This window comes from Arvicola amphibius, chromosome 18 (genome assembly GCF_903992535.2).
Source record: "Arvicola amphibius chromosome 18, mArvAmp1.2, whole genome shotgun sequence".
Lineage (NCBI taxonomy): Eukaryota > Metazoa > Chordata > Mammalia > Rodentia > Cricetidae > Arvicola > Arvicola amphibius.
In genome coordinates, this window is record NC_052064.1 from 16,487,154 (window position 1) to 16,510,586 (window position 23,433).

General features: G+C 38.5%; 1 protein-coding gene across 1 annotated transcript in view; it reads left to right on the forward strand.

Moving 5' to 3' along the window:
- The window catches only part of Pclo (piccolo presynaptic cytomatrix protein), a 266,676-nt gene that overhangs the window by 144,308 nt on the left and 98,935 nt on the right, over positions 1-23,433 (forward strand). Inside the window, 1 exon segment of the mRNA XM_038315454.1 lies at positions 16,592-18,779. Within this exon segment, the coding sequence (XP_038171382.1) occupies positions 16,592-18,779 (2,188 nt within the window).

Genomic DNA, 23,433 nt, shown 5'->3' on the forward strand with positions numbered 1-23,433 from the left:
GAAGAAATAGAAATTCTTTCTGGTAAGTTATTTTAACCACAGGACTAAATCACTCTTTTGAGGTTGGGTCAAAAATCCATTTAATTTCTGCTAGGGAGTGAGTTCCTGCCCGACAAGGATAGGCATAGCTTCATTGTTTCTTTAACTGAACTCAGTCCTAATTGCAGGGTTTGTGCTCTGTGCCTAGAGGTACTTGGGTAGTTATTTCCTCATTTGAACCTTGACCTGAAAACACTGATTCATGTGACAGGTAACCGTGTGAAGAAACTGTTAATATTTACTAAATAACCTAATGTGACAATTTGCTGTTCCTTAGTACCTGAAAAAAAAAATGTGTATGAGTTTCTCTTATGTGATATAGTTACCAGTGCTCAAAATTGTTCTAACAAAAATCACCCTGATATTGTTTGCAGGAGTCATCTTTATTGAAAATTTCAATCAGTTTTTCATGTGTGGCAGGAATTACATGCCAATAAATACTTATAGAAATGCACAATAAGCCCATATTTCATGGCTTGACTATTGAAAAACCATTGACCTGCTTCTTTCTGTGTCTGTGTAGAACTAGAAATTGAAAGCAAATTTAAGAAGTTAAAATAACAGAAAAAAAAGACATGATTTTACAAGCCTGTGAACTTTATCTTCTAATCTATAGAATGCTTTTTGACACTCACTGGATTAAATGTACAATCCCTAATCGATTGTAAATAGTATTGTCTCACAGGGAACCAAATGATCCAAAGAACATTTGAAATCCGACCTATCACGGTGACTTTACGGCAGGACCTATCACCGTGACTTTACGGTAGGACCTATCAATCACCATGACTTTACGGCAGGACTGAAGTTTTATGAGCAGTGTTTCACAGGATTTCAGTTTATGGAGAAGAAATGTTTTATCAGTTGCAAACATCTCTGGAGCTAGTGAGATGGCTCATAGGATAAGATGCTTCTGGACACACACAATAGACGGAGCAAACCAGCTCCCACACATTGTCACTTGGCCTCCACACATCCATTGTGATACGTGTGCCATGCACACTCACAGACACAAAATAAATCAACAAATCCGCTAGCAAACAAAACCCATCTCACATTTGTTTCAAGGTTAGGTTTTAGGACAAGGAATAATCAGAGAGATAGAAACACCCAATAATAGAGATCCTTATGGCTTTGTGGTTAGCCATTGTAACAGCATGAGCGCAGACTGTCTTTCTCACTCCCGTATAGTTCAATGCCACTTTTAGAATTGTCGTCAAAGTTCTGAGTGCTTTTGTTACTCGGTGGCGGCCTCATTCTTCAAATTGCTAATGACCTGATGCCTGGGAAACATTTTGCAGCAGCCACAGATTTAATACTTCACGTTCAGAAAGAACTGAAAGAATAGCTCCTGCTCAGTAAAGAATTACATTTCATTGTCTATAAAAACAGAGTTAATAATATCCAGATGAAAATGACAGAAAGTCGATATTTCATGAAAACATTGCAGTCACAGCAGCGGCTCTTTCTGGAGAAGCGATTTGTTCTCAAGCTGACTAAATCCCCGGTAAGCCATGCTACAGTTAACACCCCAGAGCATAAAAGATCGCTTGCTGGGAAGAAGCAAGAGGCGCTTTCAATTTTTATATTTGCATTTATGTCTCCATACAAGTTATTGCTTTAATTTTTAGACATTTTATTAGTTTTATGCTCTCTTCAGATTTCCCACACAAATGGGTTAGCCCATTTTCCAATAAATGAATACAGCCAGGTGGCATATACTATTTTTTTTACCTTAAAGAAAGTATCATTAGATGCTAGTAAAAATGGTATTCAGTATCTCTAGGTAATCAGAACCCTGTAAAAGTTAAATTGTTTGGAAAGGGAAAAATAGTTATATTGTCTGCGACTTAAAGGGGCAGCTTTAATTCGGTTCATCTTTCCAGAGTACAGTCAGTTCATCATGGTAGGGAATGCATTCACTCACACACATACACATAAATTAAAATGTTGCTTAAATATTAAAATAAATAAATATTAAAATAAATATTTTGCTACAGAGCTCTGGTTGTCCTGGAACTCACTGTCAACTCCACACTGGCCTCACACTCCTGGGTAATCCTGCCACCTCTGCCACTGGGTGCAGGAATCCCAGGCTAATTATAATATTTAAAGGGAATTAATCGTTTTTGTATGTTCCTTGATACATTATCCTATTCCAGTTATTCATAGTACTTCAAAGAGAGCAAGTCTTACTTGTGCAAACTTTGCCTCATGGTGGCTTATGTGGTCTCCAAGGCCACAGCTCTTCGAACTCTAGACCCTGAAAACAACAGCACCCTGAACATGTGTGTTCCTGGAGAAAAGAATAAGCTTGGGGTGGGGGGAGGTCACTACCCAGTAAGATCCTGTAGTCATGTGATTAAAGTATGGATTTTATAAGCTATTATCATAGTTTATAATATATAAATAAATAAGTATATAAAAATATAATATCATAGGGGCGGAGTGTTTCTTTGTTTTAAGCTCATAGAACAAAGCCCTTTCATTCCGGTCAATTCCCATTCGTACTGAGATATATTCTTCAATGAATACATTCTGGGATGTAAAATACAGAAGTAAATTTGAGTGGCTTTGGTTAATTACATGAGACACTGCTGTCCCTAAATAGCACTGAAATAGGACCTGCTAGTGGCTACAATCCTAAAATCTGTAAAATAGGAAAATCGTGTTTCTCATGCGCTTGCAGTGGTTATGTAAAATATGCAGTGGGATGCTGTTGCCCAAGTGAGATACAGTTTCCAAAGCACAGCAAGCATAATCACTCATAGGAGAAACATTTGTACCATATTCTTAGCACTGTAAGCACTTTCAGTAGTCAAGGGAACTCTAGATATAAGGTTTATGTACAGATGTTTAAGCAATTTTTTTCTTTTGGATTTTTGAGACGAGGTTTCTCCGTGTAATAGCCCTAGCTGTCCTGTAACTAGCTCCTGTAGACCAGGCTGGCCTTGAACTCACGGAGATCCTTCTGCCTCTGCCTCCCAAGTACTGGGATTAAAGGTGTGCGCCACCACCACCCAGCAATAAGCAATTTTTTTAAGTTATGGATGATAGAGATGATTATTTTACATATCAAAATAGACTCAAATGAAGTGGGTCGCTTTTTGTTTGCCGCAGTTCTGGGAATCAAGCCCAGAGCCTTGCCTGTAGTAGGCAGTTGTTCTACTACCAAGCTACACACCTCAACTCAGAGTGTGTTTTACAGAGAAAACCCTGTAATTTGGGCGCTGCTAGCCACTGCCAAGAATTTTGAAATTAATATTTAATTCCAATAAAGCATCAACAAAAGAGATCAGAAATAAAAGTGTTTTAAAATGAAGACAACTCTTTTTCATATGTCAAATACTGGGAAGTAAAAATAATTTCTAAGAACAGCCTTTTATAATTAATGTGAAATTCATATCAAATTTGCCATTTAAAAATAGAGAAGCTGGTTGTGTTTAGCATATTTATAATGTTACACAGCCACCACATCCTCTATGTAGTTCTAAAGTATTTCATCCCGTCAAAATAAATGCCTGCACCTTTTCAGGGGCGACTTCCATCTTTTTCCCCTTCCCCTCAGGCAGCCACCAGTGTTTTCTGTCTGTGTAGATCCAGCTCCTCTGGGTATACATATTAACGGGACTAGAAATATGTGATCTTGTGTTCCTGATTACTTTTATTTTAAGTAATATTTCCAACATCCATGTACACTTTGCCATGTATTAGTTTTTTCCTTTGTTCTCTAGAAATCTGTTGTATAATACACTCTCCAATTTGCTTATCTCTTCATCTGTTGATGGACATATTGGTTATTTTGAATTATATAGGTATGAGTATAAATGCATATGTATTTGTTAAAGTGCCTACTTTTATTCTTTGGATATGTACTTAGGAGTACACATGATAAACCTTACAGTAATTCCACATTTTGCTCTAGAATTTTCAAACTCTTCCAGAGCACTTAAAACTTTTATATTCCTATCAATAATGTAAGCATTGCTATTTTCCTATCTCCTTTCTGCTATAATAAAAAATAATAGCCATCCTATTGAATATGAACTAGTATATAGTTGTGATTTTGGATTTCCTAGCAACTAATGCTGTTGAACATTAGTTCAAATGTTCCTTGACATTTGTATTTGAATTCTCATTTGGAGAAATTCTTCAAGAGTTTTGACTAGTTTTTAATTGTATCATTTAGTTATAATAGTTTATAAAAACCATTTTTTAATATTAATGGGTGTAATGCTTTCTGATCATATGGGGGTATTTACTTATAGAGTAAGGATAATTTTAAAATGTGGACCTAACCTTAGCCTTTCTCAAAGGTTAAGAAGCTGTGAACTCAGCCATGCTCCCAGGGACCTATGATGAAGATTGGAGTGTTGAGAGAAGTCGCTTGTTCATTTCCCAACAGAAACCATATTATCTGCAATACTGTTTGGCCAATAGCTTAAGTATATTTCTGGCTAACTCTATATCCTAACTTAACCCATCTCCATTAATCTGTATATTGCCACGTGGCTGTGGCTTAAGGGCATGGTTTGGGCGTGTCTGTCCCCTGCAGCAGCTCCATGGCTTCTTATTGACCCCACCTACCTACACCTACTCTCTCCCTCTCCCCCTCCCCCTCCCCCTCCCCCTCCCCTCTCTCTCTCATATATATATTCAAATCCTGACTGCAGGAAAAGGAGTCGTGAGTCACTGCTGCCTTTGTTTCACGGACTGTAAATATTCTGACACAATTATCATCTTCTTAAAGAACAGTCCTTTGCTAGAGGAGAACTTCAGAATTGTGTTCTATTTCTAAAATATGTTTTGAATTGAAGTAGAATTATGTCACTTTTACTCCTTCCTTTCTTTCCCCAACCCCTCCCAACTACCCTCCCTTATCCCTAAACCCTTCCATGCCCCTACTCTCAAGTTGATACCATTTTGTTCTTTATATATACATGGATGGGTGTATATATACATATATACACATGGATATATGTGTGTGTGTGTGAATGTGAATGTACTTTTAAAATGTATACATTGCATACATGAGTGCATATTTCATATGTGGATATGTATGTGCACACACACCCACATATATATATATGTACACAACTTGTTGAGTCTACTTTTGTTGGTTTTTTTTAATATCTTTTCAGTAAGGGGATTTTCCCTGAAAGAGTCTTATTTTCTTTTTTCTCAGTGTTCATTAGTTGCATATTGTTTATTGTCTAGGAATTGGACCTGAAAATGCTCCCCTTCTCGTTTACATATCCATTGATACTGCCATTGTTCTGTTCCTGTTTATGTGGACATTTCTAGAAGAGACTCTTTCGCTGGATAGGATATAAAACTGACCTGAGACTGACCTGAGACTGTCACAGCTGTCTCCTTGATATTCTGGCTCCTACACTCTTCCCCATTTCTTCCTTGATGTTATGAAAGTTGTGGTTTAACTGTACCTGTGGGGAATGGCTCCCCAAAATCTCTTGATTTCTACTTTGAGTCCAGTTGTGGTTTCCTGTGATTGTCTCATTTGCTTCACTTAAGAGAACTTTCATGATCTGTGGGTATAAGGATGGTGTTTAGAATGTAGTAAGGATCTTACCAGTCTACAAAGTACTAGTACAAAGTACTAGATTCTTTGCTTAGGTCTCTGACCTCACTAGCCACTGGAAGCTAAGCTTCCAGTACCATGCAAGATGTTTTCCTTCTGTTGAATGGGCCTAAAATCCAGTCCAACAGCTCTTAATTTTCATCAGTATGTGACTGGTACTTAGAGCATCATTATTGCCATGCTGCTGGTTGCGGTTTATAGGTGTTGCAGTTGAATAGGACAGTTTAATTGCTTCTTTGTCTTGGCAGCTTCATTATATTTTCTGAAACCCAGGAAGCTAGACTGCAGGAAAGAGGTTTTCAGATCAAGTCCAGTTTACATCATCTGAGTCCTATGTTCTAAGAATTCAGTGCCTTCTGAGATGGCCCTAGATGTTTAATTATCAAGCCAAGGCATGGCTGTCCTTTCTTTGAAGCAGCTCTAAACCTGGTTCAGTCTCACCTGTCAGATAAGGAGATTGATTTAGCAATCTGGAGAACTTATCACTTGATCTAGAGGAAATCACTTCTATTTTTTGAGTCAAGCTTTGCCACCCAGGATAACCTCATAAAGCAAACAGAAGGCAGGAGTCTACATGGGCAGAAACCTCCATTTGTCAAAATAGATGGTCTGCTTGTCAGAATAACTTAAGGCAAAATTATTAGCAAGGTAAACTCTAGGCATATAATATACTTAGAAGTTTGTTAATGTAAAAATACAGTGAGTATACTTTTTTGTCTTTATTTCCTTATAAAAAATTAGTCCATACCTCACCTTAAATATATATATATATATATATATATATATATATATATATGGAAGAATTATTTACTTTGAAACAAAAAGCTATTTGTAATTGATACCTGCTAGGGAAGAAAGCCCCAGTTTTCTCCAATGAGTGACACTGGGTATATTGGCCACACGACAGGCGGGTTAAGACTGGTAGGCCAACACAAAATGGACTTCATCTACCTTATGTGCTTGCTCTTGATGATGATGTTTTAGTTTAGTTGGTGTTTGTTCTGTTTGTTTGTGAGAAAGTACATGAAGCTGGATTGGTGGTGTATCTGAAAGAAGTTAGGGGAAGAGAAACAGCATGAACAAAATATATGGCATGAAAATATAAATTATAAAGTCAAAATATATAAAGCAGCACCAAGACCACTCAAGTGCTTGTCTTGCTTTCCAAGAATATCCTTGCATTAGCAAAACAATCTTGTTGGGTGCATCAGCATTCATACATGCTCTAAGACACCACCTTCCTCTAGACAGTTGGCATTTCACAATCAAGGCTTAGTATCCCGGATGAGTTTGCATCTGTGAGGATTATCTAACACCAGAGACTCTGTTCCTTTGTTGTCTTGAAGCTCACCCATGATTACTACTTTCCGTCCATGTTGTCCTTTCATTCCCACAATTGTTGTCTGACCTCTCACATGTAAACACACTTTCTCGATGCTTCTTTGATCACTTATGCATTTGCTCATCTTAGTCGTTCAGGGTTGCCCGTATTCTAGTCAGCTGAAATGTCCTGCCTCTGTACAACTAAGCCAAGTTTCACTACAAGATCATTCCCCTGCTTTTTCTCCATCTCACAACCTTGGGGGGGGGGAAGATAAGTTAAAATCAAATAGTATTTCTTTAAGCCACTCCATTTTGAGGTGAACTGTTCCAAGGCAATAGAAAACTACCTTTGTTTTGTGCCTTCTACTTAAGACCATGGCTCTTGGAATGGTTTACCCTGTAACTCTGCACTTTCTTGATTCAAATTTTGTTAGAAGCCAGCACTGGGAACTTAAGGAAGCCGATAAACCTTTCTCTGCCTGATTTTTCTCATGCATGGAGTGAAGATGTTAGAAATTACCATAAAAATCATAAATTGAAATAAGTCAACGTAAGTAACGTGGTAAGATACAACATAAAAGTCTTAATATCACATATGTGTCCTATATCTGACTGCTTACTACCACCCTTTCAAAAGCAGATCATCTTTTGTTCCTGGACCATTTGATAAATTATGGGATGTTCTCAAACCTTATCTATATTTCCACCCCATTCTGAACTTCATGTGCAATGTTTTTCATGTGTAACTGATAACATTCCAGTCAGTACTCTTCAAGCAAGTAATATAAATAACTAAGAGGAAGCCCCCTGACTTTGAAGACATATCACCTGCTATCCCGTGTCTTTCCTTGTGTCCCAGAACTGGAGTTAGTCTACTGAACAACATGTTCAGCTCACTCTGTATCTGTATGTGCATAGCACCCCTTCAATAATTGATGTTTGTATAACCAAATGAATTTTAACATAATGTATACAAACGTCAGAAATAGTGTGAAAATGAGGCCAGGCGGTGGTGGCGCACGCCTTTAATCCCAGCACTCGGGAGGCAGAGGCAGGCGGATCTCTGAGTTCGAGGCCAGCCTGGTCTACAAGAGCTAGTTCCAGGACAGGCTCCAAAGCTACAGAGAAACCCTGTCTCAAAAAACCAAAAAAAAAAAAAAAGAAAGAAAGAAAAGAAAAGAAATAGTGTGAAAAAACAGAAGTGTTAAGAATAACTACTACTTCGGGAACTGAGAAAAGTGATTGCCAACACCTACAGCTCAATACTGTTGGATTGGCCTCATTCTCTGTGATATTATTTCAACATCTGAAACAGTATTTCTTATTTTTCAGTATAGAATGCTTCCATCTTCATCTCTTATTTTTTAAATCAGAACTCCTTTTTTCTACTGTGTCATACCTAAAAGTTCCATATGGTTTGTGTTCTTGACATCTGTTCTACCATAAGAACCTAGTATAGTGTCTGTCACTCTAAGAATTATATAAGTAAAACACATTTAAAGGACCATGAGGTTGAAATTCCATCAAGGAAATGGTAAAAAGGAACCAAAATATTTGTGAAATATCCTTAACTTTTAGGTGAGTTATGTTGTGTGATATTTTACTTTTTACTCTTTTGGCTTTGGGGGAACCCATCACCCAGCTCCCAGATAAATCACACTCGGAGGCTTATTCTTAATTATGAATGCCCAACCTTAGCTTGGCTTGTTTCTTGCCAGCGTTTCCTGAATTAACCCATCTACTTTTGACCTCTGGGCTTTTACCTTTCTCTTACTTGTGTGTATCTTTACCTTCATTCTTACTCTGTGGCTGGCTGGCTGGGTGGCTGGGTGGCTGGCTGGGTGGCTGGCTGGGTGGCTGGGTGGCTGGGTGGCTGGGTGGCTGGGTGGCTGGCTGGCTGGGTGGCTGGGTGGCTGGGTGGCTGGCTGGCTGGCTGGGTGGCTGGGTGGCTGGCTGGCTGGCTGGGTGGCTGGGTGGCTGGCTGGCTGGCTGGGTGGCTGGGTGGCTGGCTGGCTGGCTGGGTGGCTGGGTGGCTGGCCCCTAGTGTCCTCCTCTCCTTATTCTCTCATTGCTCCTCCTCTTCCTCATTTCTCCTTCCTTTATACTCTCTGCCTGCCAGTCCCACCTATCTTTGCTCCTGCCTTGCGATTGGCTGTTCAGCTCTTTATTAGGCCAATCAGGTGTTTTAGACAGGCAAAGTAACACAGCTTCACAGAGTTGAACAAATGCAGCATAAGCCAAAGTCACACCGCTTAAAATAATATTTCCCAGCAGAAGATGAGAGCATATAATCTAATAACTAGTTTTAGGAAAGGTATTCTCTTGGCCAGAAACCAAAGTTAGAAGTTTTCAAGTAAAAATCTATTTATCACAGAAGTCAAAGTTTATGCACTTCAATGCTTAAAAAGCATTAGTTTTTACTTTTGTAGTAATGAATTGAATGTTTGTTGTTGTTGTTGTTTTTGATGGTCATGGTTTTGTTATAACACTACAAGGGAAATTCCATTTCAATCAATATTTTTGTTGAACTTAATAGTTGACACTTTCAGTGTACTAGAAAATTGAAATTAAAAGACACTAATGATCACTTATCAAAACATTCCTTTCCTATTTAGGATTGAGTTCTTCTGAATTAAATTATTAAATACAGCATTTATTTTGTGTATCATATATAATATGATATGTCTTAATATGTAAATACTACTTATCATACATCCTGATGTTTACATTTGCATTGTAGATTACTTTCTTCTTTTAAATTAACATACCAATATAAAGGCAAGTAATTATTTCATTAATTAGTCAAACAGTCAAGAATTAGTCTTGAGGACTGCGTATGTGATAACAACTTCACGTGATTTTGGTGTGCATTTTTTGTTGTTGCTTTAAATGACAGTTTAAAACAGGCAGTGGGTACTCTGTCCTTATTTTCTTGAAAGTTTTATGATTGATCATCATGAGTTAAGAAGGATATTACCTTCTACTAAAGCACTCATAGTAAAATACTTTTCCAATGTCTGTTATAAAATACACAGTTTCCATGGAACCCTGCTTATGGCTGTGATAATAGAACAAAGCCATTGAGAAGAAAATCAAAGGAATAAGAAACTCAATGTGGCCATTGAACTGCACAGAAATCCTTAGAAACAGCATATATATATATATATATATATATATATATATATATAGTTTTCTTCCTTGTGATAAAGACATCTGAATCAATAGAAAAGAAGGGAAAAGGGGAGATAGGGGAGAAGATAGAAACATAGATGTACATGGATATATCACCTTAACAAAAGTTCTAAGAGCGCTTTAAAAAATACTTCATATATATTTGGAAAAAGAAGAAATTAATCTCTTTGGGACTTTCCAGAATATATAAGGTGATAAATGTGACACGGACCGGCGTCTCTCATACTCTGTCCAGTGAGGTAGAAACTCGTTTTCTGCTTGGCTGCTCAGCCCAAGAACATCAGATCTCAGCACGAAAACAAAGCAAACTGGGACACAAGGTGCAGTAAGGAAAGTTTAAGGATGGAATACTGAGTGCATTTCAGCCTGCGGGAAACATAGAGAACTTGTCCCGAGACCTCTACGTGTGTCCTATTGCTTTGCTTGTACTCTTCCGTTGCCAGAAGAGTGTAATTTAGCTTCTCACACATTCATCATCATCATCATCATCATCATCATCATCATCATTTTATGTTTATTACTGGCTCTAGATTTTTACAATTAAACTATCCTCTGGTCAATTTCAGTTCCATTCACAAAGGATAAATTCTCCCTGTCAGTAGTACACATTCAAGATTTTATTATCTGATTTTTCCCATAATTTGAAGATCTTCCCATTATATTAGTACTGGTTTTCTAGTATTTTAATCAAGAAAGCATTCATTCATATTGGGCTGCAGCCCAGTTTTCAATGTGTAGAATTTTAGCGTTTTCCTTCCTTTAAACCTGTGGAACTGGGGGACAGCGGAGAAGATAAAGATTTTCTGTGAACGCTTCACTAAAGGCACGCTCTGGAGGACATGCTCTTGACTCTTCCTATATTCAACTGCTATCTTGTCTCAAAACTGATAAGTCTTGCTTGATAAGTCTTGATAAGGCGTGGAGACAGGAGAGCATCTTAGTGTTTCTATTGTGACTTCGGAGTTAATTCCGCTTGCCCTCAGTGGAGACAGGAGAGCATCTTAGTGTTTCTATTGTGACTTTGGAGTTAATTCCGCTTGCCCTCAGTCTCACTGGAAAGAAGTGCGGCATGAGTTTCCTTCTGTTGTTCTTAGGCTCGCCCACAACTTCATCATCAAGTCCTCACCAAACCTCTCAAAGCTAAATGAACATGGCGACCGGGTTTATGTTTTATACAGTTGCCTTGCTTGGAGGAGGCAAAATCCCTACACATTTCCACTTTCGGAATACTAATTTAGAGGCATGAGGGCTTATAATTATTTTCTTCTATCCAGACCTGAGGGAAATAAGGTCAGAGATTAGAAGAATATGTTAATTATTCTTTTTAGCGAGAAGAAAAAGACCTATTTTCATATTCAAAGGGAACAGAATTTCCGAATTTGGAGGACTGAAGTAGATGGAAGAGGTTACCTCAGAGTGATTTCTGTTCTTAGATTCTGTATGGTTTCCAAAAGTAAAGGGTACAGATCACATCTTATCATTACAGTCTCAGCCTTCAGCATAATGAGCAACACCGAAGTGTTTAGTGTTTGTTACAATATTCCCAGCTGTATTTTTTAATTGCCCTTAGATTTCAGATGTATTTTTGTTCGAACTCTTTGTTTCTTAAATGATTTTGTTTGAAGGCTGGGATTTTCTGATTTTGAAATTAAGTTTAGCTGTGCAACTGATCTCACTGAGTAATTCCAGTATTGATCTGCAAAATAAATAAGTACACGGTTAAGGTTTTCATGTGTATTTAATTACATAATTAATTACTATTTTAAACCTAGTAATAGGTAGCCTTTAATGAAGTCTAAAGTCTATGAAGTTTCCAGTCAGATTGACAGTTTCATTCATGCTAGTTTTCATAGTTTCAGCAGGTAGTCGAGAGTTTCCCAGGAATTTTATGAGGCTTCTTGTTTCTGCGGCAAGATAACCAATGCTAAGTATTTTATAAAGAACAAAAGCCTTAATTATCTGACAATGTTGGTGGCTGAAAGATCAGCCCCATGTCAGTCTGAACTCTGATGACGGCCTCACAAGTCAACATTGCAGCCAAAACAAGGTGAAGAAGAGGAGAAAGATTAGGGGGCAAAAGCAGCTTCCCTTTAAAAAAAAGGCCTAAGCGGGTAGGTGATCTTACAGTTTAGCAACCTGCTCATGGAAAAATTAGTCAAAAGAGGTGAACGTGCTTTACTAGCATGGGGCAAATTGATAACGAGGCAAAATAATCTAGTACATTCTTGCTTCTTTTATTTTATCAGATCATTACTGTAACACGGACTGCTCTGGACCGCGCCCCCGTGTCTGCGTTCGGTGCCGCTGGCACCCAGTTTGCGAGCTTCAGGCAAGGGGCTGGAGGTCAAAATACACAGACACACACAGACAGAGAGACAGCGACACGGGTCATCCTTGAATTCCCCAAGAATGTCCTCTTCATTGTGTTCAGGGGCAAATTATATAGAGATAGCCACGCCCCAACCAAACCCACCAGAAACCACTCTGCTGCCATCAGGAACTCCTGAAGGCCTCGTGCTCAGAACAACTGTAGGCACTCAGATCAGGGGATTACAAGAAATTCAGGATCTGGGGTCTCACTCAGAGTTGGTTGTCAGAAATTCCCAAGGGTCCAGGGGTCCAGGGGTCCACTTGTCTCTGCTTCCACGGTGCTTAGGTTATAAACTCTTGCGCATGAACAGCTTTTTATGTGGTTCTTTGGAGATCAAGTTCAGACCCTCAAATGCTTTAGACAGCAATGCTTCTCCTCTGCCCTGTAACCTGATTTGTATTTACTTTTTTTGTTTTTTTTTTTTTGTTTTGTTTTGTTTTTCAAGACAGGGCTTCCCTGTAGTTTTGGACCCTGTCCTGGAACTAGCTCTTGTAGACCAGGCTGGCCTCGAACTCACAGAGATCCACCTGCCTCTGTCTCCCGAGTGCTGGCGCCACCAAGGCCTGCCTGGAGAGCTTCTTGAAGGCCATTTTATTCTCCCCCACATCTTCTTTAATTGTTTAAAAGTCTGTGGCCTCCACACAACCAGCCATTGTTATATTTTCCCCACCCTAGAATGGCATCTCAGTGTGTGTTTCCCATAAGCTAGAACAGTCTTCTTTATAGCATTGACTCAAAACTGCACCTCAAAACCTTCGTCTCTCAGATATTGACAATGCAATGAATCCGTTTAAAATGAAGACCCAAAATTTAATGGACATTCCTATTTCTGGTGAAGAACGAAACAGATGTCTTAACACTGAACCTCCATATTTTATAAAACAAGCCTAAAGCTGAGCAGACGGGACCGATTCACTTAGCACAATGTTTCTTCCACCTTCATTTCCTCCACTCATTAAGCTGCCTCACCCACATGATGTTGTGCCCTGGATGGAGTTCATGATCCTGTCTCTTTTCAAGATGATCTCTCATTTTCCTCCCCAGTGTAACTTTCCTACATGACTTACTTTTTATTCTCCCAACAACTTCAGTGTAATCAGCAGTAACCGTGTTCTATAAAGAACGCAACAGTGGTGAAAAGCTCGAGAAGTCCTTGTCAAGGCTGTGGTTGCAAATGACAATCAGTTCTTCTCAGATTACACACTGAAGGTAGTTATATTCAAAGCGGATATTCCAACCTTTTGTTTAAGGAACAAAAAGTGGATAAACACTGACCTATCCACTGCTATTGTCTGTCTACAAGGTAGAAGAGATGACTCGCTCCGACTCAGTGCTGCAAAGCAGTATACTAGGAAAAAGCTATTCCGGGAAACTTCTGTCATTCCTTGTTAGACAGTAAAGCCTTCAGTGCTCACCTCCCCTAACCTAATACATTCAAAAGATGACCTGCTGTCTTTTCCAAGATCAATATTATTGCTATCTGATATATTAGAATATGGCAGCCTAGAATCAGAACATTAAACTCTATTTTGCTTACTTGAAGGGAAATATACTCATGTTTGTAGAAGTCTTCATGAAACATTTAAAATACAACATATCTTTTTTTTTTTCGAGACAGGGTTTCTCTGTAGCTTTGGAGCCTGTCCTGGAACTAGCTCTTGTAGACCAGGCTGGTCTCGAACTCACAGAGATCCGCCTGCCTCTGCCTCCCGAGTGCTGGGATTAAAGGCATGCGCCCCCACCACCTGGCCTAAAAGACAACTTATATCTTAATATTCCAGTGGATAAAAGAATGAGAACTATACTGACCATTACATTTATATCAAGTCAGCACATTGATAACTAATTTTCCCCTAAGTGAATGAATGAATGAATGAACGAATGAATGAATGAATGAATGGACTTGATTGAGAAATGTCTTGATTTACTAACTTTTATACCATTTACTTTTTAGAATTATAAATCTAGAAATTAAGTGTGAGATTGCATTTGCTTTGTTGCGCTATTTGTTTGTGACGGTTATCTCAATCATGGTCCTTCTTGTTTTTTGTTTTTTGTTTGTTTGTTTTGAAATAATAGTTAATGGGCACCTACAGAAATAAAACGTGGTCAATGCATGCTTTAAAGTATGGTTTGTTTCATCGTTTTCGTTCTACCACAGAAAGCTATAAACACCTCACTGACAAATCCTGTACTGTCAAGGTGCACGCCCATGGAGACAGCTTGTTGTCATTTAATAAGAGATTTGAATAGCTTTAGAACTGATGAAAGTTTAACTTTGGATCTGGCATTCATACTTCTGGGCCCTGTGGGCACCAGTAATACACAGAGTACATATACATGTAAGCACTCGCACAGGCACATAAAATAAATCTTCCCCCAAAATAGCATCACCTGTCATGATAGTCTCTCTTGGCCTCACCTCGCCTCACTCATTGCTCACCCTGCCTCACACCGGCTAAGGCACCGGCAAGTGAGTTTCCACATTCATGACCCGTTGTGCAGTCAGGCTAAGCAACAGTGAGGCAGTCCTTGACAACGTAGCAGTCCAAAATATATTAAATGCAAATTTACCAGGAAGCTGCAAAGTCCAGAAGAAATAATATCTTTGAAATAGTAGTCAGTGGATACCTATAGCTACTAAAACAACTGTCTCATTGGACTTTCATATCAACTTCCTGAATTAATTGTGCATATAAAATGGACAGAATGCGGGTAAGGATTAGTAATGTGTGCAACAGCTGCTTTGGAAATGTATCTTACCCATATTTCATAAAACCTATGCAGGAGAACAGATCAGAAACATGAAGGAAGTGAACTATGAAAGGATGTTCGAAAGTAACAAAAGTGTCACAAATATGATCAAATTAATAAGGAGTAATGTTTGATTGTTATAATAACATAATAAGGAACAATAAGGAAATGAAATTCTATTTCCAAAACTCATATAGGCAAGTATCACCCATTTTCGTCATATATGTGTGATGATTGAAGGGTGGATAGGAATTATTTCTTTAAATTGCTAAAGAGTAAGGAATATGGCATCTTCTAAAAAAAAACATGGTTAAGAACAGAGACTAGGCTTCAACTTTAGCATGCTACTGTCACACAGACAGCTTTGAGAACATCAGCGTGTTTAACTATAAATGATCTCTCGTGTCTCTAGCTATTCTGATTTTATGATTCTCAAGACATCTGCCTGTTAGAAGGCATATTTATGTCAAATTAGCGAACTAAAACAAACACTACTTCACGTGCTATTTTACAAAGCCATTGTTAGCGGGTTGGTGGCACACACCTTTAATCCCAGCACTCGGGAGGCAGAGGCGGACAGATCTCTCTGAGTTTGAGGTCAGTCTGGTCTACAATGCTAGTTTCCAGGACAGGCTCTAAAGCTACAGAGAAACCCTGTCTCGAAAACAAAAAAAAAACAAAAAAAAAACCAATTATTGTTTTACTTGACTGAAACCAGCTGCAGTAACCTTTTATGAAGTAAATTATCTTTGCCCTTACAAATTTGTGAAAACACTCAGAAGAAAGAAGAGTTGCTAAAGGATTACCAAAATTTAAAGGACATGGGGATCCAAATAATTGTGGAGACACTGAAAATTGCAAGATAGTACAATGTAAAACGGGGAAGGGAGACAAACATCTCCAACAAATGTATATTGCATTTCAGACAAGCAACGCAGTTACAATGAGCATCTATTAAATAAACAACCTTACATTTAATAAATTGGGTTGAAAATGAGTGTGCAAAGAGTTCTTCTAGGAGCAAAACTAAAATGTCAGCTTGCATAATAAAATAAGAGTTTGCCCTGAATTAAATACTCCCCTGAAATGTTGCAGACATTATGATTATAAAAAAAACTAATTAACAAAGAAAATATTTCACCGATTTTATTTGTGATCAACTTTTGAAATATGGGTGAGATTTTAATTTTACTATGCTATAACACCGCAGTGTATGTGAACTCAGTTATTCGAGTAGAGTTTATGTAGTTTACTTCTGGTCCTTATTTTCTTATTTGATAGTAAAATACTATGTTTTGTTTACTTGATTGTAGACCAAAGGTTCTCAAACCATGACAGCCTCTGGAACCCAGAAAAAAGTCAAGAGAACACTGCCAAACCCCCCTCCCGAGGAGGCGCCTGCCGGAACTCAGTCCGCTTATAGCACAATGGGCACTGCGTCCAGGAGGAGAATGTGCAGAACGAACACCATGGCTCGAGCCAAGATTCTCCAGGACATAGACCGAGAGCTCGACCTCGTAGAAAGGGAATCTGCCAAGCTTAGGAAGAAGCAAGCAGAACTTGATGAAGAAGAAAAGGAGATCGATGCCAAGCTACGGTATTTAGAAATGGGGATTAACAGGAGAAAAGAAGCGCTGCTGAAGGAGCGAGAAAAGAGAGAGCGTGCCTACCTGCAGGGAGTAGCCGAGGACCGGGATTACATGTCGGACAGTGAGGTCAGCAGCACCAGACCAAGCCGAATAGAAAGTCAGCACGGCATTGAGCGCCCGAGGACAGCTCCCCAAACTGAATTCAGCCAGTTCATACCACCCCAAACCCAAACGGAAGCTCAACTGGTTCCTCCGACGAGTCCTTACACACAATACCAGTACTCCTCGCCGGCTCTTCCCACCCAAGCACCCACCTCGTACACTCAACAATCTCATTTTCAGCAGCAGACGTTGTACCATCAGCAAGTCTCGCCTTATCAGACTCAACCAACCTTCCAAGCGGTGGCCACCATGTCCTTCACACCCCAAGCTCAACCGACTCCAAGCCCACAACCGTCTTACCAGTTACCGTCACAGATGATGGTGATACAGCAGAAGCCTCGGCAAACGACCTTGTATTTGGAACCCAAGATCACGTCCAACTATGAAGTGATTCGCAACCAGCCCCTGATGATCGCTCCTGTTTCGACGGATAATACGTACGCGGTTTCCCACCTCGGGAGTAAGTACAATAGCTTAGATTTGCGACTAGGACTGGAAGAAAGAAGCAGCATGGTGAGCAGCCCAATATCAAGCATTTCTGCCGACTCTTTCTATGCGGATATGGACCACCACACTTCAAGGAATTACGTCCTCATCGATGACATTGGCGAGATTACCAAAGGGACAGCAGCACTGAGCACAGCATTCAGCCTCCATGAGAAAGAGCTGTCCAAAACAGACCGTCTCCTTAGAACCACCGAGACCCGCAGGTCTCAGGAAGTGACCGATTTCCTAGCGCCTTTGCAGACTTCCTCCAGACTGCACAGCTATGAGAAAGCAGAGGAGGACCCAATGGAGGACCCTTACGAGTTAAAGCTTCTGAAACACCAGATTAAGCAAGAATTCCGCAGAGGCACAGAGAGCCTCGACCACCTTGCCGGTCTTTCACATTATTACCACGCCGATACTAGCTATAGACATTTCCCCAAGTCTGAGAAGTATAGCATCAGTAGACTCACCCTCGAAAAGCAAGCAGCCAAACAATTACCAGCAGCCATACTCTACCAAAAGCAATCAAAGCATAAGAAATCGTTAATTGACCCTAAAATGTCCAAGTTTTCACCTATTCAAGAAAGCAGAGATCTTGAACCCGATTATCCAAGTTATATGAGTTCTAGCACTTCATCTATTGGTGGTATTTCTTCGAGGGCGAGGCTTCTTCAAGATGATATCACATTTGGTCTCAGAAAAAATATTACAGATCAACAGAAATTCATGGGCTCATCACTTGGCTCAGGACTGGGCACATTAGGAAATACCATCAGGTCAGCTCTACAGGATGAAGCAGATAAGCCATACAGCAGCGGAAGCCGGTCCAGACCTTCCTCGAGACCTTCTTCTGTCTATGGGCTTGATTTATCAATTAAGAGGGATTCTTCCAGCTCATCGTTAAGATTAAAAGCTCAAGAGGCCGAAGCTCTTGATGTCTCCTTTGGCCATTCATCATCTTCTTCCAGAACTAAGCCCACCAGTTTACCAATCAGCCAGAGCCGAGGAAGAATACCAATCGTGGCTCAGAATTCAGAAGAAGAAAGTCCACTCAGCCCTGTTGGCCAGCCAATGGGAATGGCCAGGGCTGCTGCTGGTCCTTTGCCCCCCATATCTGCAGACACGAGGGATCAGTTTGGATCAAGTCATTCACTGCCCGAAGTTCAGCAACACATGAGAGAAGAGTCACGGACAAGAGGGTATGACCGTGACATAGCGTTCATCATGGATGATTTCCAACATGCTATGTCTGACAGCGAAGGTAAATGGGGCCTCAACCTACCCTGTTGCTCTCCAAACTCCAACGTGTATCTCTCTGCATGTTTAATTTTCTTTCTTCGAGGATGTAGTCCATCTTTCTTGGTGCAACTTGTGCATGTTTATTTCAGTTTTATTTCCTGTATGTGTACCTTCTTGTGTGTAGATTTGGTGGCACGTTTCTCTTTGATTATTTTACGTTTCTTGATTTCTTCTGTTTCATGATTGTTGGCTTGATTTGTTTTGTGTCTGATTTTTTTTAAACAAGTATTACATAACTATATCAATAAAATATGGTCATCCTTAATATACACAACTGGGAAGATTTTCATTGTATGGTTCTTTGCACTTTAAAACTATATTTTGACGTATTTAATAAATTTTAATAAAATCACTAAGAATTAGAGCCACCGAGTAACACTTGGTTCCACTTTGTAACGAAGTGTTTGAGTGTTTGAACATCAGAGGTTACGATTCTCTTGCAGACAGCTTTCGCAACTGCTTGATGTTAGCATAACACAGAATTTTATCATTCTCACTGAATAGATGTGTTTCATCTTCCTTTATTATGAAGATTATTGCTGACAAATTTGTAAATTTACTGTTACGCATTCGAAAGTTTAGCTCTAGTCATGATATTAAAAATAATTTTAGTATGAAATTTTTATATAAAAAATTCTATTTAAATCAACTGAAAAATTTACTCTGCTTTTGCAGATGTAACTGTCTGGAGTCTAGGCCTTCCTGTTGTGCCCTGGCATCTAATCCTTCCTGCATCCTTTGGCATTTCATTGCTTTTCCTTTTTGCCCAAAGGTGTCTTGCTACGTTTTTGGTTGAACAAGACACTAGAGTTGTTTTAATTTGGAAATTCTTATAGAAATATAGAGAGAAATATAGAGATTTTAAATTATTATGTAAAGCCTATAATGTTAGATAAATAATCTTATTTATTTATCTAACATTTTTATTAAGTTTTTTTAAAGATAGATCCTATTCTGTAGCTCACACTGGCCTGGAACTCACTATTCCAGTCACACTAGCTGAACTGATGGTGATTCCCCCAATTTCAGGCCCAGAAATGCTTGTATCAAGGACATGAGCCACTGCACCCATCTTGTATATTGGTTTATGTCTGAATAGATACGGGGCTGAAACCCTGGAAATAAAACACGTCTAAACAAATGCAAATATCACTTCATTTGGATACTAAAAAATACTAAAATGATATGAATATTTGTAATCAGAGGTTTCTCTCCTGCCCACCGGTTCCTGACCCAGAGGCTTTAATATTATTTATAAATGTTTGGCCGATGGCTCGGGATAATTATTATCGAACACTTACAATTAAATTAAACAATATCTTTTATCTATGCTTTGCCACACAATTCATGGCTTGGTTGCTCATATTCTACGTGTCTTGTTCCCTCAGAGGCAGGCTGACTGGCATCTCCATCTTTCCTCTCCTCTGTCTCTGTCTGGATTTCCTGCCTGGCTCAATTCTGCCTTGCCATAGGCCAAAACAGATTTATTTCTCAACCAATGAGAGCAACATATATTCAGAGTGTATAGAAAGACATCCCACAGCAAATATTCTCCCATTTGAATCTTTCTCAGTAAAAACTCACATCAAAACGTGTTTTTATGAAGAAAATTTTTTTATTCTGATGTAGACACAGATTTAATTTTAGAGACTATTGGCTGAACTGAGGTGGGGGGGGGGGGTGTGGTCTGTGGGCCTGAGGTAAAAACCGTTTATGTTTCTTATGAAGTTCTGATCACTAAGTTTCTTTCAAACCTGGTTTTTCTCATTACAGACTGATTGGTTGACCATTTTTATTGACAGTTTATTATTTAAGTAAAACATTTCTGTCTGTCCTAGGCCAGTATTTGAAATAATCCAATTAACTTACCTGACATTATGTGGAAACAGCTGTTATTTTAGTCTAGTACACACCTATTCTCATTGTACACATGAAGAATGACTGAGAAAAGGTATGAGAAGCCATCAATGGCCTCATCTATAAAAATAAAACAAACTCTCTTGGAATTATGGAGCAACCCAATACCTAAAGGATATGTACACAAAGGTGACCATTATCTGGAAAGAATTTGACAAGTAGTATTATTCCTCAGAAATGTGGTAGATTTGTAACTTGATGTTGGACATGTGAATGTTTGTAACTAGCCCAAAATGTGACATTTATTTGATTCCATACGTATCAAATTAACCAAGTATTTTTATTTCTATATTTTGTTTATAGAAGTAATCACTGACTGAGCTTTGGTTTGATGATAACATGATAAGATAGCACACATCCTATACAGTTTTGAGGCAAAGAAAGATTGTGCCAAAGCAAAAAAAAAATGTACAATTGGATGGAAATTTGAGAACTAAAATATATTTTAAAATGAAGCAGACAAAATTCACTCATAAAGAATATCGATGCATAACTAGGTGAAAGGCTATAACAAATTGAATTTCATTAGTAACTTTGTTATTTCATTACACTGGGTATCTTTAAAATACGTGCAAAGTAAAATGTTATGTTTTCATTGTTTGTGTATCCTGCAAATACTTGAAGTTTTTGTAGTGATAGGAAAACAAATAAAATTACTTGAATCAGCATGGAACATACATTTTATATTTTCTAAGATTCGTTCCACCGCAGCAGATCAAACCCAAGCAATTAGGAGCAGCTGACTCTCCCATGAGGAAGACAGATGTGACGCAGGAGCAGAGTCACCCAATCTGGTGGCTTAGGTTGAGTCTATAGTCCTATAAAAGGCGGCAGATATCTTTTTTTTGTTCAGTTACATATGAGACTGTTATTAGAAATAACAAAAATCAAAGTAAGTTATCAGAATTGAAGATAAACTGATGAAAAATTGGATCAGGTTGAGGTTCTGTCATATTTGTAAAATCCAGAGACCCCCTCAAACACATTTAAACAGTTGTATTTAGAATGCAATTAGGGAAGTTACATATTCGAATGAAAGCCTGTATTATTCAGAATAACCACATGATGAAAACATGATAAATTTTTACTTTATTTTTTTTTTATTTTTAGTTTTTCGAGTCAGGGTTTCTCTGTGTGACAGTCCTAACTGTCCTGGAACTAGCTCTTGTAGACCAGGCTGGTCTCAAACTCACAGAGTTCTGTCTTCCTCTGCCTCCTGAGTGCTGGGATTAAAGGCATGTACCATCACTGCCCGTCCTTTATTTAGGAAAAATCAAGACCTTAAAACTGAATGATAAATATATTTAATACCTATACAAAATTATTTTCTCCTAAGTGAGGTTAAATATAATCTAGTAAGTTCACTGACTGATGACTATCTGGTTTTATAGTTTTATTTATCAAGCATTTGTTATACTGAATAATTTTATAAGTTTGTTCACTCAGCTTCAAATTGCTACTGTGGTTTAGAACAATAATTACCAAGTAGATTATGAAAAGAATATTGGATATCTATAAAAAGATATGAAGAGAAGTTATTTATCTAAAACTATCATAACTATGATACTTAACTTCTTTCTTTAGATGATGACAAATAAGTCTATGCTTCACTCATTCTGTAAAATTTTATTAAACACTATACTCCAATAAGTTGGAGAAGAAAATTGAAAGAGGAGAAAATAACAAAAGAATTATAAATTTCCTCTTAAAGCAGCTGCTAGTCTAATGGGAAAATCAGTCAAGAGTAAACGTAGCCACAACCCAAGCATCAACTCTAAAATTGGTGAAACCATGCTATGCCACGCCCCATTCCACGTGTACTTGGGAGAGGGGGTGTGGCTGAGGATCGCTGGTGTGCAAGGCTGCAGATGTGAAACTGAGCGGAGACGCACACACTGGCTGTCTACTTCTACCAGCCAATAAGTGCTGGAAATGGCCGTCTCTGCAGAGATTTTTTAAGTAGACACAGAAAGCCACCTTCAACAACATGGACAAGAGAGCTCAGTCTGTGGCAGTTTAGAAGCTGCCATTTAAAGAAAATAATATTGAAAGCATCATGTACCAGGCTGAGCAAGGGAACAGGCCATTTCATTGTCACTTGGGAGGCAAGGATAAATTGTTTCCAAAGGCTTTTAATTGCTGAGGGGAGTAAGAATATAGGCAGGGAATGCCAAGAAGAAGTAACATATGCCTGTTCAGTGTTAGCCATTTAGTACAACTGTCACTTTGGAATATGCTAAAGAAACTTGGAAAGTACTGATTTAACTAGGTGAAATTTTTAAATTTATATTTGAATGCTTTAAATGCGATGAAAATTTCAAAATATACTATCAAGTTTCATCACAGCGGTAAGTTAGTAAAAAGTAGTTGTCAAATTTCTAAGTCAGTGCTAAAATTCAGATAATCATAATTTTATTCATATTAAAGGTTCTCATATATACATATTTTAGATATATTTTTATTATTAAGCTATAAACTTCTTGTAGTCCACAAGTTTCTAACAATAACACATAGGGTATCTTGGGCTTAAATGCTTTTATTCTATGATTATCGTAGAAATGTCATATTTTTCAAAAATATATTCACTCAGTGTTGTAGCCAGAAGCCATATGCTACTGCTTGACTTATACAAAAGTGGAACGCTAAGAGACACTTGCATATTCTCACAGTGCATTACCTGTTGATGTCTGGTCATGCAT